Source organism: Gymnoscopelus braueri (genome assembly GCF_963280865.1).
Source record: "Gymnoscopelus braueri genome assembly, chromosome: 13".
Lineage (NCBI taxonomy): Eukaryota > Metazoa > Chordata > Actinopteri > Myctophiformes > Myctophidae > Gymnoscopelus > Gymnoscopelus braueri.
Window position 1 is genome coordinate 14,415,373 of NC_137615.1, and position 16,546 is coordinate 14,431,918.

The 16,546-nt window shown below is 39.0% G+C and overlaps 1 protein-coding gene across 1 annotated transcript; it reads right to left on the reverse strand.

The window, feature by feature from the left end:
- Window positions 1–756: 756 nt before the first annotated feature.
- On the reverse strand, window positions 757–16,306 carry LOC308099411 (uncharacterized protein; the record flags this gene model as incomplete). The annotated part of the gene is made up of 15 exons (XM_080448151.1): window positions 757–2,562; window positions 3,099–3,203; window positions 3,300–3,441; window positions 4,078–4,209; window positions 4,626–4,949; window positions 5,726–6,007; window positions 6,438–6,737; window positions 6,967–7,284; window positions 7,381–7,413; window positions 10,568–10,659; window positions 13,438–13,569; window positions 14,112–14,229; window positions 15,351–15,485; window positions 15,613–15,939; window positions 16,300–16,306. The coding sequence occupies 15 exons, from the start codon at window positions 16,304–16,306 to the stop codon at window positions 2,397–2,399; spliced, it is 2,613 nt and encodes an 870-aa protein (XP_080304277.1). The 3' UTR covers window positions 757–2,396.
- Between the last annotated feature and the right edge of the window lie 240 nt (window positions 16,307–16,546).

The following is a 16,546-nucleotide window of genomic DNA, read 5'->3' on the forward strand; positions in this document are numbered from 1 at the left end:
TATAATATAGCCAACTACGCCACCTGGGGAGTTGCACCCCAGGAAATAATTATAATGTAAACCAACCAACATAGATTGCTCCTCACACAAGTTCGTTGTACCATTGATTATAAAAAGGCAGAAACCGTGTTTAGACAAAAGTACAAAAAGCTTTATTGTAACTATGACAGAGTAATATCATCAATAATAAAAGCAAACAACATTTAATAGGCTAAAAACAAGGGAGCAATGCACATAATAATAAAACCTATTTGCCTATAGGGCCAGTGCTGGACAAATAGATTCATTTAACATTCAACTTGTATTAGGTGATATATATATATATATATATTATATATCTTATATATTATAATAGAATGCCGTCTGTCGGCCTAGTCTCCCCAAAATAAACCAAACAAAATAAGCAATAACACAAACTAAACAATACTAAATAAACCAAAGGAATAAGCAAGGAGGCTGGCTGGGAGCCTGAGGTTGTGGACCGATGCGTCAGGAACGAGTACGTGAACCCGTATATGGGCATAAGCTCGGCTGAACCACCCCGTTGCTCCACGACACCCGACCGCTAGCCGTTTAGAAACGGGGGCAAGGGAGGGGAACCTCAAGTGGAGCATCAGTGAGAGAGCGTTGTTAATGCGTGGGGAATTCAAAAACAGCAAAGCAGCAGTTTGGTATCACGGTGCCTGAAACGACAAACGGCTGTGTCATTCTACCATTTATAATACTAATATTCATTAAGACAGGAGCAGAGAGAGACAAACAGTCACATACCGCGGTGCAGCAAAAGGCGGAAGCCACAATGGCCTGCCTGCAGCGGCGAACACCGGTAGGAGAAACTGTAGTAATAATAAAGGGCCATGTTATTATAGTGCCTGCCTGACATGAAATTAACTTGCTATACTGCGGAGAAGGAGGACCACCAACGTACCCTTTGTGCAGCGTGAAGCAGCACCGCACGTCCGGAGCGAAACACCAGTAGGTGGGAGACATGCACCGGGGCTACAGAGGGCAACAAGCGGTCATGGTCAAGTTCACGACCATGTACCACGCAGCATAAAGCAAAGGGCATAAACAGCAAGATGGAGAGACATACCTGCGCTGATGCGCGACGACAACACAGGCGAGCCCCACAGGCCAGCCTGGACTGATAATAGACCGTGTGGAGAGACAGACAGCTAACTGTGTTTGGTGGTGCGTTGCTTTAATACTGTTGTCAATCAGCCCACTGATGAGTGGGCGGAGGATGGGCCGTGGGTAGAATGGGAACCAACGCCCATCCTGCTACACATACAAAGCAAGTAATCAGATATAATAGGCTAATAATCTAATACAGTGAAACAGTATCTATAGGCCTATTTTTAAGAGATAGTGTTATCATCGCCATAAATGAGACAACACATTAGGAGGCTACATGACATGATTTGTTCTTTAAAATAGGTATCACATCGCAGCTAAAAAATAAGAAAATAAGTTAGCCTACTACTACTACTACTACTAATAATAATAATAATAATAATAATAATAACAATAATAATAACATATAAAGATAAAGTAGATACTTAAGGTGGCCTACAACATTACAAGGCATATTCAGGTCAAGTCTGTAATAATATACAAGCTAGTATACAAGCTGAAATAGGCTCTCCTTATCCCTTTATGGGTTATTGCTTCAGTGAAATATGCTCTCTCCCCCTCTCTCTCTCTCTCTCTCTCCATCCCTCTCCCTCCTTCCCTCCTTCCCTCCTTTCCTCCCTCTCTCCCTCTCTCTTGCTCGCTTGAAAACCATTGCCTACACACACCTTCCACTGGTGAATGGTTCAGAAACACCGACAGGCCAGTTCGCTCTGACCCAGCCAGCCTTTTTTACATAAAATACAGAAGAGTGCAAACTGCAGAGCACTGTGAAAATCCTGATGTAGCCTATCTTTAAACTCAAAACATAAAAAGATAAAGTAGATTGTTAAGTATAGCATACAACATTTCAAGGCATGTTCATAGGTCAAGTTGTCTATTTGATAAAATGGTAACCAGAAGAGGGAAGAGTGGGCACCTTGATGTTAAATTGATTTCTTTCCCCAAAATGTTAAAATAATTAATATTTGGAAATATTTAACGTAAAGAATGGATGATTAAAACATGCTTGAAAATGTAGGCATAATACTACAAATTGCTACAAAACCTATCACAGGCTTAATAATGACAATTCTGCTCCTGCACAACTGAAAATAACAAGCATGTCATATAGGCTTATATTCTATTCATCAAATTAAATTAAATGAATATAACGCAACTTTTACTAAAAACGTGCGTACTTGATTCCAAACTAAAACTCAGAATCAAACTGAATTCTGAACCGACATGAATCTAATTAAGTTGATGTTGAACATGGTCTTATATTAGCCATCATAGTTAGTATAGATGTTGTCCTGCTCATCTTCATCACTCTGGCCCTCCACTACTCTCCTTCCAGGGTTGAAGTATTCTTTGGTGCTGCTCTCAGGGTACATGTCTGTATTAGCATAGATAGCATCATTCTCCTCCTCTTCCTCTTCCTTGTAGTCTCTAAGGCCGACAAGAGAAGACATGAGTTCAACGTAATGTCTGTAAGTTAATGAACCGCACAAGGTGATGGGAACACATTTAGCCTCCATTGAAATCAACTTGAGCTTTAAAAGAAAAGATGAGACCTAAATAAATAAATGAAAAACACTAGAATTTTGCTCAAAATTGGGACACCAGGTTGAAAGTGGTTACAAATTGGGACACATCATCTGCAGAATTTCCGATGCCAACGTTGTCAAAAAAGTCAAATAAAGAAAAAGAAAAAAAGTTAAATGGCCTATATATATTATAGCCCCAAACCCATACATCAGCATAAATATAATAACATTTGATTTTCCCATTTCGATTGACAAATCAAACACACACTTTGCAGCATTATAAACAAACATTCACGCCACAGTGGTCAAAGACTCTTTGCCCTTCCAGGTCAAACACCTAACATTAAAACAGAGACACCCGGTGCCCACACAGTAACAATTACATTTGAGTTAATCCAATCCAACCACATATTTGGCTCCTGCACTCAGTGTACTGACCCATTCTCATAGTCATCACTGTCATCATCATCATCATCATTCTCCTCCTCTTCCTCACCAGGGTTGTAGACGTGTTTGTGCTTGTTGCTGGCTCCCTTGTAGTCTCTGAGATCGACAAGAGAAAACATGAGTTCAGTATTTAAGTTAATGAACAGCAAAAGAGATGGGATAAAACCAACTAAAGACCTCATGAACACTCACCGTACTGACACGTTCTCATAGTCATCACTGTCATCACCGTTGCCATCATGACAGGTGGAGACATCTGGACTGATGTAGTCTTCTTCATCATCATCTTCATTATCATTGGCTCTGCCCACTGTGTTGTAGGCGTTCATCTCACCTGGGAATACATTTTACAGGTTGAGAGGTAACAGGGTTGAGCAGTAACAGGTTCAGAGGCAACAAGTTGAACACTGTAACAGGGTTGACGCACCAGATGGAATGAGGTTGATATATTCATAGTTTGATCATTGTTTAGGATGTTAGGGGATTTATTTTATGATCATGAGTTTCTCAAACATCGAAGAAAAAGCTACAGTACAATCCGTACAATCAGTGCAACCACATCCACATAGAAGTGGATTACTATCAGGACTGATGAGCATTGTGTTTGGTTAACCACTTAAACCCCAGCATCCGAATCCTGCAGAAAATAGCCGATCGACAAGCGCGTGACGCGTTGTGAGCTGTCGATCGGCTATTTTCAGTGAAGATATTTAACGTCTAGGGAAAACAGAAATGTCACAGGTTTAGAGCCCTGAGGGACTCCACTCAACAACGTATGGGGTTTAAGTGGTTACGTTATGATAATAAACTCTCTGTGGCTTCTTGTGTTTGAGTCAACTATCTAGCTCTATATCAGGCACTGTCCCCATTAGATGACTATTATGAAAACCAGCAGTAATCCGTGGCAAGAGGACTGGAGTTGTAAATCAATGAACCATGTTGATGTATCAAGATGAAGATGATCACTCACAGGCTGTGTTATCAGTCTTGACCGCGGGCCTTCTGTGACTCCTCCTCCACATCAGACAGAGACCAATCAGCAGCAGTAAGAGCAGGAGCACACCTCCTATAGTTCCGCCCACTAGCAGAGGGATTGGAGAGGCTGGAAGGAACAAACAAATAAACAAATAAACAAATAAACAAATAAACAAATAAACAAATAAACAAATAAACAAAACAAGACCAGGAGACCTGGTTCTGCCAGACCCAGAATAAATTCCTAGTACTTTATAAGATCAGAGCACTATGTCACGCCGGACTTCGCATGACGTGTCAGCTTGACACGTCATGCGAACCCTAACCCTCTTTTTTGCCCATGTATGGACAAAGCCTTATGTAGGCACGTCATGAGAACCCTAACCCTCTTTTTTGCCCATGTATGGACGAAATGGGACAAAGCCTCATGTAGGCCGACCCCTTGGGTCTGGCAAAAAGAAAGAAAGAAAGAAGTACGTGAACAGAGATCTAGTTTTAAGATGTGTGTATTTCCTGAGTATTTTACATAAATGAATCTCTTACTGCTGACTAAAACGCTGAGCAGCTCTGAGCTGATAGAAGTGAAGTTCCGTGTGGAGACGGTGACTTCATAGACACAGCTGTAGTTGCCCTGGTCTTCATACTCTGCTGCAGGGAACTGGAAAGAAGCAGAGTGGTTGACTGCTGCCTTCATGTCAGTCATGTTGGAGCCAGAGAAGTTGAGGTAGAAGATGCCTCCAGGATACTGGGGTTCAATGGAGCAGGTGATGGAGAAGCTGTAACCCCTGGTGACCTCTGAACCATCAGAAGCCCAGAATAGTCCTGCATCTTGAGACGTCAGCGAGATGCTGGGCTGCGGCAACCTCACTGGTCACACAGAAACATGATTTCACACATTTATACTGGAAATTTAAGACATGATTTTGTAAAATGTAATGTATTCTTCAACTCAGTTGGTGTACCAGTGAGTTAATGGTGTGAATTTGTATACATTTTCAAGCAGCAGTAATAGAGGAGGTAAGTACAAAAGATAAAAGTTAAAAGATGGAAGTTGTAATTATATCAACCGACACATAACAGGACTTTGGCACGTGCAGCATTTGGAGGTTTCACCCCAAATAGAAAATGTGCAGCAAGATGATGGTTTGCCTGTTTGTTTAGTGTTCCCTCAGGTGTTACAATAAATGTTTATTGTAGCACTTTGAGATTTGTTCAAATGTAAAGTGCTTTATAAATAAAAAATATTATTATTATCATTATCATTATTATTAATAATATTATTATTATTGAGATGCAACCCTTTGCTACAGAAGTTTTTATTTTCCTCAAATCTCTGCCACAGGACAAAAATATTTTATATCTAGTCCCATTAACCCCAGTTGTTATCTAGCCTGGTAAACCATCCCGACCGCGTGATTTCACATTATCATGTGTCTTCTGCAGACCGGTCTGGCCCCAAGCGCTGGGTGGGCGTTTTGCAGAAACCAAGTGGAAGAGCCAATCAGCGTCTGCGCTCAGGGCCCTGTGATTGACAGAGGCGGAGTTGGACTCTCTCTCTGGACAAGTTTGTCCATGTGAGCAGTAGAGCAGAAGGGTTTCTACTTAATTCATGATCTCTGGTTTCATAAAAGCTCCCTACTTACCAAAAATGATGTTTACTGGGCTGCTGTGGGAACTGCTGTGGGTGATGGTGCTCTGAGTTGAGTATTGACAAGTATAACTGTGAGAAGAGTCAATGTTTGACAGTATTAACTCCCCAACACTGGTCTGTTGGGATTCTAAAAAAGTCTGACGTCCAATGGAAGATCCATCCTGGTAAAAATTCACATGAAGAAGTGCACAACGCGGAGCTGAGCAAGTGAGGATCAACTGTTCTCCAGGTGAAAGACTTGACTGGGATGCAGACAGTCTGGGAGATGTTTGTCCTGCAGAAGAAAACATCTCTTTATGCCCATGTAGTCTCTCAAGCCAGACAACTCTTCCAAATGCTGAGTCTTTAATTTTTATATTTTTGAATTTCCATTTCTGCTAAGCAGCAAGTTAGATGGGCTTCAACTAATTTGGTTTCTAGCAGGACTTATTTATGTGACTGCAAAGGCGAAACAGAAGTGGGGAAGTGGGACACCTTCCCACTTAATACTGTTCAGACTGTTACGTCAAAGCATTTGAAAATTGTGTGTCTTTGAGCAACTGCTGCAACAGATCACTGTTTGGAGGAGGAACTGCAATGATGAATAAAGTGTTACTACATATGTGAAAATTGGACTCCACTACTCCATTGCATCTCAGAATAACATATCACACAGGTGATGTTATCTTAACCAGAAAAAAATACAATTACTTTTCAAATCTTACCTGAACAAACAACACCAACATCTCCTGAATGGCCACAGTTTTTTATCCCAAATCCTGGATGGGAGCACTGCGTCAGAGAACATTCCGTACCAGAACAAGCAACATCATCCAACCAGATCTTACCACTGCCTTGCCCATACTTTTTAATGCTTGAAGCTGTCCCACAACCTAGCTCTCTGCAAACCACCTCAGCGTCGTTCATGTCCCAGTAGTCCTCACACACCGTCCCCCACTGACCACTATGATAGACCTCCACCCTGCCAGAGCACCGTCCACCATCTACTAGCCTCACCCAGGGACCTGGTCAGAAAGAAAAGAAAAGAAAAGAAAAGAAAAGAAAAGAAAAGAAAAGAAAAGAAAAGAAAAGAAAAGAAAAAAGAAGAAAAGAAAAGAAAAGAAAAGAAAAGAAAAGAAAAGAAAAGAAAAGAAAAGAAAAGAAAAAAGAAAGAAATAAAGAAAGAGTCTTTGTGATGTTTTAATACAAACATATATTAATTAATAAGATGAGGAACACGGCATTCACTCTTACCTGAACAGACGACACCAGCATCCTCCTTGTGTTTACAGTCGTGTACACCAAATCCTGGGTGTGTGCACTCAGTTAGAGACGTTTCTTCTCCTGAACAGCGCACATTATCCATCCAGATTGGACCGTCCCCTTGGCCAAAATGGGCATTTCCAGGAGCACTCAGTGGCCTCCCACAGTTCAGCTCTCTGCAAACCACATCAGTATCATTCAGGTCCCAGTAGTCATCACAGACTGTTCCCCAGCTGTTGTTGTGATAGACCTCCACTCTTCCAGAGCACCGAGAAGAATTAGATCCAACTAATCTGATCTTGACACCTTCTGCCAGTCAAAAAGAAAATTCCACATTTTAAATTGTATTTAATTAACTTTTTCTTTTTTTTCAAAATATAGTTATTTTTCAGAGAATATGCTGACCTGTATGTGAAGGAATGTACAGGATAACAGACACTGGAAAAACAGAACAAGTTGAGTTACTTTCATGTTGTTGTTTTTTCATCCTGTCAACATATCACATATCACCAGTGGTATAATACATTCATAGAAAAAACTTTGATAGAAAATGACAATCACAATGATTACAATGGGAAAATTAAGGAACAATTTAACATTTGGGTATTTTTGGATTGTGTATTCCTGTATCTTGTTTGTGTCCATCATAGTAAAACCCTGACAAGTGATATTGTAGTTTTTTCATTTTTTAAATATTCTTATTAACAGCTCAGTAACAGTAGTAAGTAACAAGAATGTAACAGATACAACTTTTTGTCTTGTCTGTTTTGGCTTTTTAGTATTTCAGGCCTTTACAACAGTATGTGGTTGTGGTAATGAGGAAGTACATGAGATGTGTATCTAAAACTTGTGACAATGAGAGGCAAGTGACAATGACAGTGTGTAGCATTAATGTGGATAAAACATACAGAGCAAACAAGAAAGTTTTGATGTAGTGCATTCGCAAAAATGCCCCCCAAAAAAGAAAGAACAGCATCACACAGAATTTAACATAATGACAGTTACTAAGGCACATAACTGCTTATTATAACTGCTTATTATAAAGGAAATATATTTGGCACAAATAGTTCAAGGTCAAGGAAACCTTTCAATTTGCATAATGTCAATATGGCCACTATCGCGCACGCGCGCGCACACACACACACACACACACACACACACACACACACACACACACACACACACACACACACACACACACACACACACACACTCTATGACATGACAATTCAGCTTGGTTGTTCAAAGGACAAGTTAGACTATTAGCATAATTAACATGAAGAGAGAAGATTGCATATTATAGTTGAGCTAGAAACACAGTCTCCAGCACACACAGTATTTGCTTCAGTTTAACTGTGTTTGAAGACAATAACATTCATAAATACTTTTTTATAAATTTAACTGCCATGGCACCACACAGATACTGTATACTGTAGGTGGCCAGTGACTTTGACCAGTTTCACTTTCAAAACCTTTGCATCGTGCATGACACACAGAATGCGGCACACAACACCAATGGTTTTGATCATGTGGATTGTGGAAGTTAAATGGTGGATTTGTGGATAGTGCTCTATATGAAAAAAAATGTTATATCAACAAAACGCATCGCATCCTGTTTGTGTGACATGCATGATGCAAAGGTTTTGAAAGTGAAACATGGACAAAGTCACTAGCCACCTACTGTACACTTCCATTGATAGTATTCTTTGTGAAACTTTGAAGCAGGCTAAATTCTATTCTATTCAAGGATTTGACAACTGAAGCAATACTCTCCTTATCTCTTTCATTCAATCTTTCGTTTCAGTGCAGCTATTGCAACTTCTGTCATCTTCCTCTTTTCACACAATGAAATTCATGAAGTCATGGTTATGAGGAAATCACCACACAGCCTGATACCCAAAGAGCCAAATTCTCTTCTGTAATTCTATCCTACAATATTTAGAAATGTAAGTTGTCACTCATATACAGTATATTAATCCAGTTAATTCTGTGATGAAGCAATTAACTTCTTTAAGCTTTATGAGTGTTAACATTAACATATTTTACTAACTATAACTATCTATTTGGAGAAACTACACGGTGACTCGGTGCCCATGTCGCCAGTGGTGTAAAGTAAGTTACATAAAGTAACTAAGTACATGTACTCAAGAACTGTACTTAAGTACAATTTTTAGGTATTTTACTGGAGAATTTCCAATTGTCAGTACTTCTACTTCTACGCCACTATATCTCAGAGGCAAAAAAATTACTTTTACTCCACTACAATTATTTGAAAACTTTAGTTATTAGTTACTTTGTAGATTTTGATTATTATTGCAAAACCACTTCAGCCCTATATACATTTCTGCTATTTTCAAAAGATTTTTATAAATTTTATACATTTGAAAACTTGTGAAATGGGACATTCTGCATAAGGAGTACTTTTACTTTTGGTACTTTAAGTACATTTTGATGCGAATACTTTTGTACTTTTACTCAAGTAAATGTTTTATTCCGAACTTTTACTTGTAACAGAGTATTTATACATTGCAGTATTGATACTTTTACTTAAGTAAAACATTTGAGTACTTTTTCCACCACTGGTGACCGCTGAAGAGGGCAAAGGCCTCAGCGGCTGCTCAGACCATGTTCTACTTAATGGTGCAGCCGAGCACAGTACATACACAGTGCAATGTAGAGGACAGCATAACAATACACAGTCTAACATATATACACAACACACAGCAGATTGAACAAATGTCTTACTGTCTAAAAAGACATTTATGGATTTTTTGTTTTACAAAATGTGTTGCATCCACACTGATGAATGATAATGATGTTGAACTTGGGTGATGTGTCAAATCAAATAGCTCTGACAGTGACCCCAACAATAACGTTCACCACTTGTTATAGTTGTGGGGTGGACATATTTGCAGTTGTAGATTTAATTATCGTTCTTGGTGTGTGGGCGGCCCTTAACACTAACATCAACTCATTTAATGTATTACTGTTGTGTGCATCATTGTTGGTGTGTATGTAACTTAAGCATTGTGTTCCCAAGCACGACCAGTGTAGTCATTCACTCTGTGAATTTGACCCTGGGAATATCAAAAGACTGAAACAGTCCAGCAATTTTGGCAACTCACAATATCAATGTCACAATGGATTTCTGGGATCCATCTAACAGTAGACAACACTGCGCAGAAACGCTGGGCTGTGATCAGTTGGCTTCATATTCATACACGCAATGATGCCCTCAAGTCAGTACCAGTTACTATTCATAAATACTTAAGTCACTTATTTTGCTACAATACTTCTCACTTCACCAAGATTCAAATAGAAACTTTAAGAATCTGTAAATGGGGAAAACACGTACACCTATAGTCATACCGTTATTTTCTCTTTTTGACAATTACGTGCACATTACAAGACACATACTTAACACAACATACACACACACAAAAAACACAAGACAGAATAAACGACAAGCCAGCAACCAACAATTGTTTCATCATTTTCAATAAAGAAAATTATATTAAATACTGTTATTTTCAATATATTAATGATTGCACAGGAAACATCAGTTGATGGAATAATAAAACCAGGCACTCACTCATGTTCAAGTAAAGGATTTTTCTCCATATTATGAGTCCCATGGTGGAGAGACTGATAGTCTTCTCTGCCAGTCTCCAGTGGAGTTGAAGACTGAATTAGGAAGATGTGGTGAGCTCTAGTATGTGCAGGAAACCATGAACTGAGACTTCCTCTTTATTGGTATTCAGTTCTCTTCCATTTATATTCTCTATAGTTATTTAGTTCATAATCATTGATCATCAATTACAAACAATGAACAGTATGGTTCAAAAGTAGTCGGATCAAACTGATTATGAACAAGGTATAGAAGGTAAGATTTTGTTTCTATACTGTTCTAAACTGCGAGAAAATCCATAAAGCCAAAATGACACTATAAGTAACAATAACATTGTATTAATCAGTGTCTTAAACTGCAACGACTAAACAAATTCCTGTCCTGATGAATGATGTCCTTCCTGTTTGTTGTTGGACATTTTTCATTGACTGCACATGCTCACAGTAGTTCCCAACATCTTTTTTTCAGCATGACATCCTCAAGCTACCATGACATGCAAACACACCAAAAAGTAGTTTGTGTGGCTTTGTCAGTTTCATTCTCACACAGCTCAGTGCAATAGCTCATGTGGATGTTATGTATACTCTTGTCACTTGAGGAAGTGAGAAACACATTTTCACCCATAAACTCCTGCTAATGAAATGGTATTTGTTTGCATAGCTAATGAGCAAGTGTATTTTGGATACACTTTATGAGAATGTGAAGGAAAAGGGAAAATAGACCCCCCCCCCCCCCAAAAAGAATTTAAAGTCCATTTATAAATAATGATGTACTTCCAATAAACTAACCTTTGTAGACTTGAGTATGGGTGATGTCATGAGGCTGCGCCTCAGGGCATGGCTCACGCTTGCCCTCAAAGAGAGAAGTTGCAATCATTCCTATGATTCCCATGTTGTTAACCTTGATGTTCATCTGCTGGAGCCTGGATATATCCAGAGATGGCGCTGCCACCGTTTCCCTCAAACTGCCAGCAACTTCGTTTGCCCAGATGGAAGGACAGTATGCGTTAAAAGGCATTACTGAAGATGTTACTAATTAGTCAGTACTTTATCAGCAGCCAGAGTAGAGAGCTTATAAGCAATCCTCATCGGAGGAATAAATATGTTACACTCAAAGCTCATCTGTTGCAATGTTTGCCAGCATTAAATTCTCTAAATTGTATGCATTTTCAAATAAATTAATTGTATTATTTGACACAATAGCGTTTCCAACATTCACTGAAGTTTGAAGTTTAGAGTGTATTACATGGCTGTCAATAAATTAAATAAAACCTCCACAGGGTTCCAGGGCAGAGCCACAGGGTAGTCCCACTGCAGCATGGCTACAGACTTAAGGCCCCCTTGCACAGGGCCGGTTCTAGCCGTTATGGCGCCCTGGGCGAACCGCCCCTTCAGACATTCCCAAGTAGTAGGTAGGCCTGTATAGCTTACAAACTATAGTCAGGGTCAGCCTATTCCAACATGGTTAATCGACCCAAACAGTGATGTGATTGCAAATGATGTGAAATATTGTTTTTTCTGATCGCAATTTTGGTATGCCCCTCAGGATGGCGCCCTAGGCAGCTGCCTATATCTCCTATAGGAAGCGCTGGAGTTGAACCTGCCAAAGAGTCAGACAATTTTTTTCAGATTTTAATGCATGGAGAAAAAAAAGGAAAGTGTGGGTGAGGTCATAAAGAAGTATGCGGTTCAATATACATTTTTTGTACATTTTTCTGTGCAATAAATATGGACTCAGTGGGTAGACCTTCCACATGAACTCTGGTATCGCTATTTTGGGCAAACTTTCAAAATTGTATAATGGAAGGCACCATAACACAATGAATTCAAAATTTGAGTTCAAGCCACAGTTTATTGTAATAATAAACAATAATATAACATCTTAACCTTTTTATAAAACATAATCAACAGTAACACGCATGATGTTATATATCATGAGTGTTAACAATATATACTTTAGTTTGTGTAGAAATTAAAACAAGAAAAGACAAGATTCCCTGTTCGGTCACAAGTACTGTACTGTTTTTTTGGAGAGCAGTGACATGCAGCACACAGTCACACAACCTTTTGATATCTATTTTTTTGTATTCATTAAATTCAAAAGCACAACACAAATATATCTTAAATTGTGCAGTGTCTTCCTCCAATTCAGATCTTATTTCTACAAGTCTTCACCCTAATACACATTGAAATGGAATTATGGGGTCTCATGCACAGTCAAACTTTTGGGATGGTGAGTTGAAGTTTGCAGTTGACAGTCAATTCATTAGAGAATTTATAATTTCTATAATGCACATAAACAAACAAACAAACAAGAAAGCAATGGTAACAGTAATAAAAACATTTGTGAGTTTAACCTCAACTTTAAAATGATGAATAGATCATAAAGGTTTCCTGAAAATGCATGCACCCTAATAACAGAAACGTTTAATTTACAGCTTCCAAGAGATTAGCCTACTAGGCCTATAGCCTATTTTGGCCAGCTCTCAAATATTTCACAGTTTCATTAGCTCATTGTAATCAAGGACAGTTCAACATTTTCTTTTTAGCAGAATGTTTCAAAATATACAAACCTGAACTAACTGTAAAGTTCTACCAGAGGAGATCCCTCTCCTGACATCCAAATGTGTTCATAACTCAAAATAACAAACGTACAAATGTATGGTACTGCTTTGATTCTGTAATGAAATCAATGTATCACACATTTGAACTAACTAAATAAACTGAATTCTGAACTGACATGAATGTATTTAAAGTAACAGATGATGACCATGGTCTTTACCTACTAGCCACCATAGTTAGCATAGATGTTGTCTTCATCTTCATCACTCTGACCCTCCACTGCTCTCCTTCCAGGGTTGAGGTGTTCTTTGGTGCTGCTCTCGGGGTATATCATTCTCCTCCTCTTCCTCTACCGCACCAGGGTTGTAGACGTGTTTGTGCATGTTGCTGGCTGCCATGCATTCTCTGAGATCGACAAGGGAGGCCATGAGTTCAGTAATATATAAGTTAATGAACCGCACAGGAGATGGGAACACATTTAGCCTCCATTAAAACCAACTAGAACTTCAAAAAGAAAAGATGATAACTCATGTGCAATGATGATGATGACGATGGTGATGATAATTATTATTATTATCAGTGGTATTGCACTAGTGTCCCTTTTTCACTCAGATTAAAGTAGTAGGAGTAGTTCGTTTTTTGTCGCATTCCTAAGCCAATAATTTGATGCCTGTTTGATGCCTGTTTTTCCACCGGGTGTATTTCCGGTAGGAGACACAAAGAATCTACTTTGTGTGTCCTACCGGATAAATTAGCCGGCAGGAGACGGGAATCAAATTATTGGCTTAGCAATGCGACAAAAACAAAAAATAATCATGAATTCAAGGCTTCATGGGGTGTGCAATTGATAGAAAATTAGTCATCTTGTGGGTGAACTACTCCTTTAATTATATTAAGATGTGTTCTTCAACTGTGGTGGTTAATTTCATAACCTGCAGGGTACTGACCCGTTCTCAAAGTCATCTCTGTCATCATCGCTGCCTCTGTGACAGGTGAAGGCCTCTGCATTGCCGTTGACTTCTTCACCATCGGCTCTGCTCAATGTGTTGTAGGCGTTCATCACAACTTAAGAAATGCACACATACATAATGTATGTCAGTGTTGTTGACATACAGTACGTTATATCAGCTTGATCTCATGCAAACACCGGTAGGCTACAAAGGCGAGCGCTCAGCGCTCAGCCAGAAGGTAAAGACCATGGTCATCATCAGTTACTTTACATCATCATTACCGAATTAAAGCAGTACCATGGTGTGAGAAGATTTATGTAAAATAAATTCAAATGTATTCAAAACATTGTTTTATATATTTTTTTTACATGAATAGCCAACGTATAAATGGATGAAGTGGCTAAAATTATTGTGATGCTGTATTAACACATTTTCCCCCTGGAACCCCCCCGGACCCAAGTACTCAAGTACTGTACTGTAAGTACAATTTTGAGGTACTTTTTACTTTACTGGAGTATTTCCAATTTTCAGTACTTTTACTTCTACTTAAAGGGATACTTCACTTTCACATAAAATAAACATTAAAAATAAATATTTAAAAAAAATGAAAGAAGTTATGGCAAAATCACGGCCCCCTCACACATTAGTAGGACACTCTAATGCGTGAGGGGGCCGTGATTTTTCCATTACTTTTTTCATTTATTTTAAATATATTTTTAAAAAAATTATTTTATGTGAAAGTGAAGTATCCCTTTAACGTTAGTTACTTTGTAGATTTTGATTATTATTACAAAACATACATTAACGACTTCAGGCCTATATACATTTCAGCCATTTGAAAATAGCTGATCTACAAGCTCACAATGCGTCGCAATGTGACGCATTGTGAGCTTGTAGATCTGCTATTTTCTAAATATTTTTCGACATTTGAATACATTTTGAACTTGTGTAACTGGACATTCTGCATAATGAGTACTTTCTACTTTTGGTACTTTAAGTACATTTTGATACCAAAATGTACTTTTACTCAAGTACATTTTGAATTCCGGACTTTTACTTGTAACAGAATACTTCTACAGTACATTGCAGTATTGATACTTCTACATTGCAGTATTGATACTTTTACTTAAGTAAAGAATTTGAGTACTTTTTCCACCACTGACCTGTACCAGTGGGTTGTGGGTTTGCAGCAGAGAGCCACATTAGATGACGAGAATAACATTTTGAATTACTCACTAGCTGTGTCATCAGTCTTGGTCGTAGGCTGTCTGTGTCTCTGCCTGCACATCAAACAGAGACCAATCAGCAGCGGCATTAAGAGCAGGAGCACACCTCCTACAGTCCCTCCCACTAGCAGAGGGATTGGAGAGGCTGGAAGGAAGGGTGGGAGTAAGAAAGAAAGAAAGAAAGAAAGAAAGAAAGAAGTGAACAGAGATCTACAGTATTTGAATATGTGTATATTTCTTGACCCTTTACATTACATGAATTAGTATCTTACAGTTGAGTGAGACGGTGAGCAGCTTTGAGAAGTTAGAAGTGAACGTGCGTGTGGATACAGTGACTTCATAGACACAGCTGTAGTTGCCCTGGTGTTCATACTCTGCCGCAGGGAACTGGAAAGAGGCAGAGTGGCTGACTGCTGACTGCTGCTTGATATTGCTGTTGGAGCCAGAGAAGTTGAGGTAGAAGGAGCCTCCAGGATACTGGGGGAGAACGGAGCAGGTGATGGAGAAGCTGTAACCCCTGGTGACCTCTGAATGCCCAGGACCCCAGACCAGCTCTGTGTGTGGAGACGTCAGGGAGATGTTGGCCTGCAGCAGCCTCACTGCTCACACAGAAACATATTTCACATTTTTATAGTTGTGAATGTCAATGTATTCTTCAGACTATTGATAGAAGTTGGTCTACCAGTGAGTGAGTCCAGGGTGCAGTTTTTTTATTGTAATTTTATACATTTTGTACATTTTGTAGCAGCTCTAAGGTAAGGTTAGAAAATAATTGGAAATAATTTTTATTTATTTATTATTTTATTTCAGTTTTTATTTTCCTCAAATCTCCAAACATATCACCAATGCCAAACACATTTCTTCTTATCCCATTCATCCTGGAGTTCCACTTAATTTAGAGTCTACTCATAGTTTGACCCTCAGTACCATGGTTAAGTTCATAAAAGCACCCTACTCACCAACCATGATGTTTATTTGGCTGCTGTAGGTGCTTGTGATGCTACGAGTTGAGTATCGACAAGTATAAATTCCCTGGTGGGAAGAGTCAACATTGGACAGTGTTAATATCCCACTGGTCTGTTTGGATATTAAAGCCTTACGTCCAATGTCAGATCCATCCTTGTAAAAATTCACATCAAGAGGTGCACAGAGCAGGGTTGAAATTGAGCAAGTGAGGATCAACGTCTCTCCTGGTGAAAGAGCTGA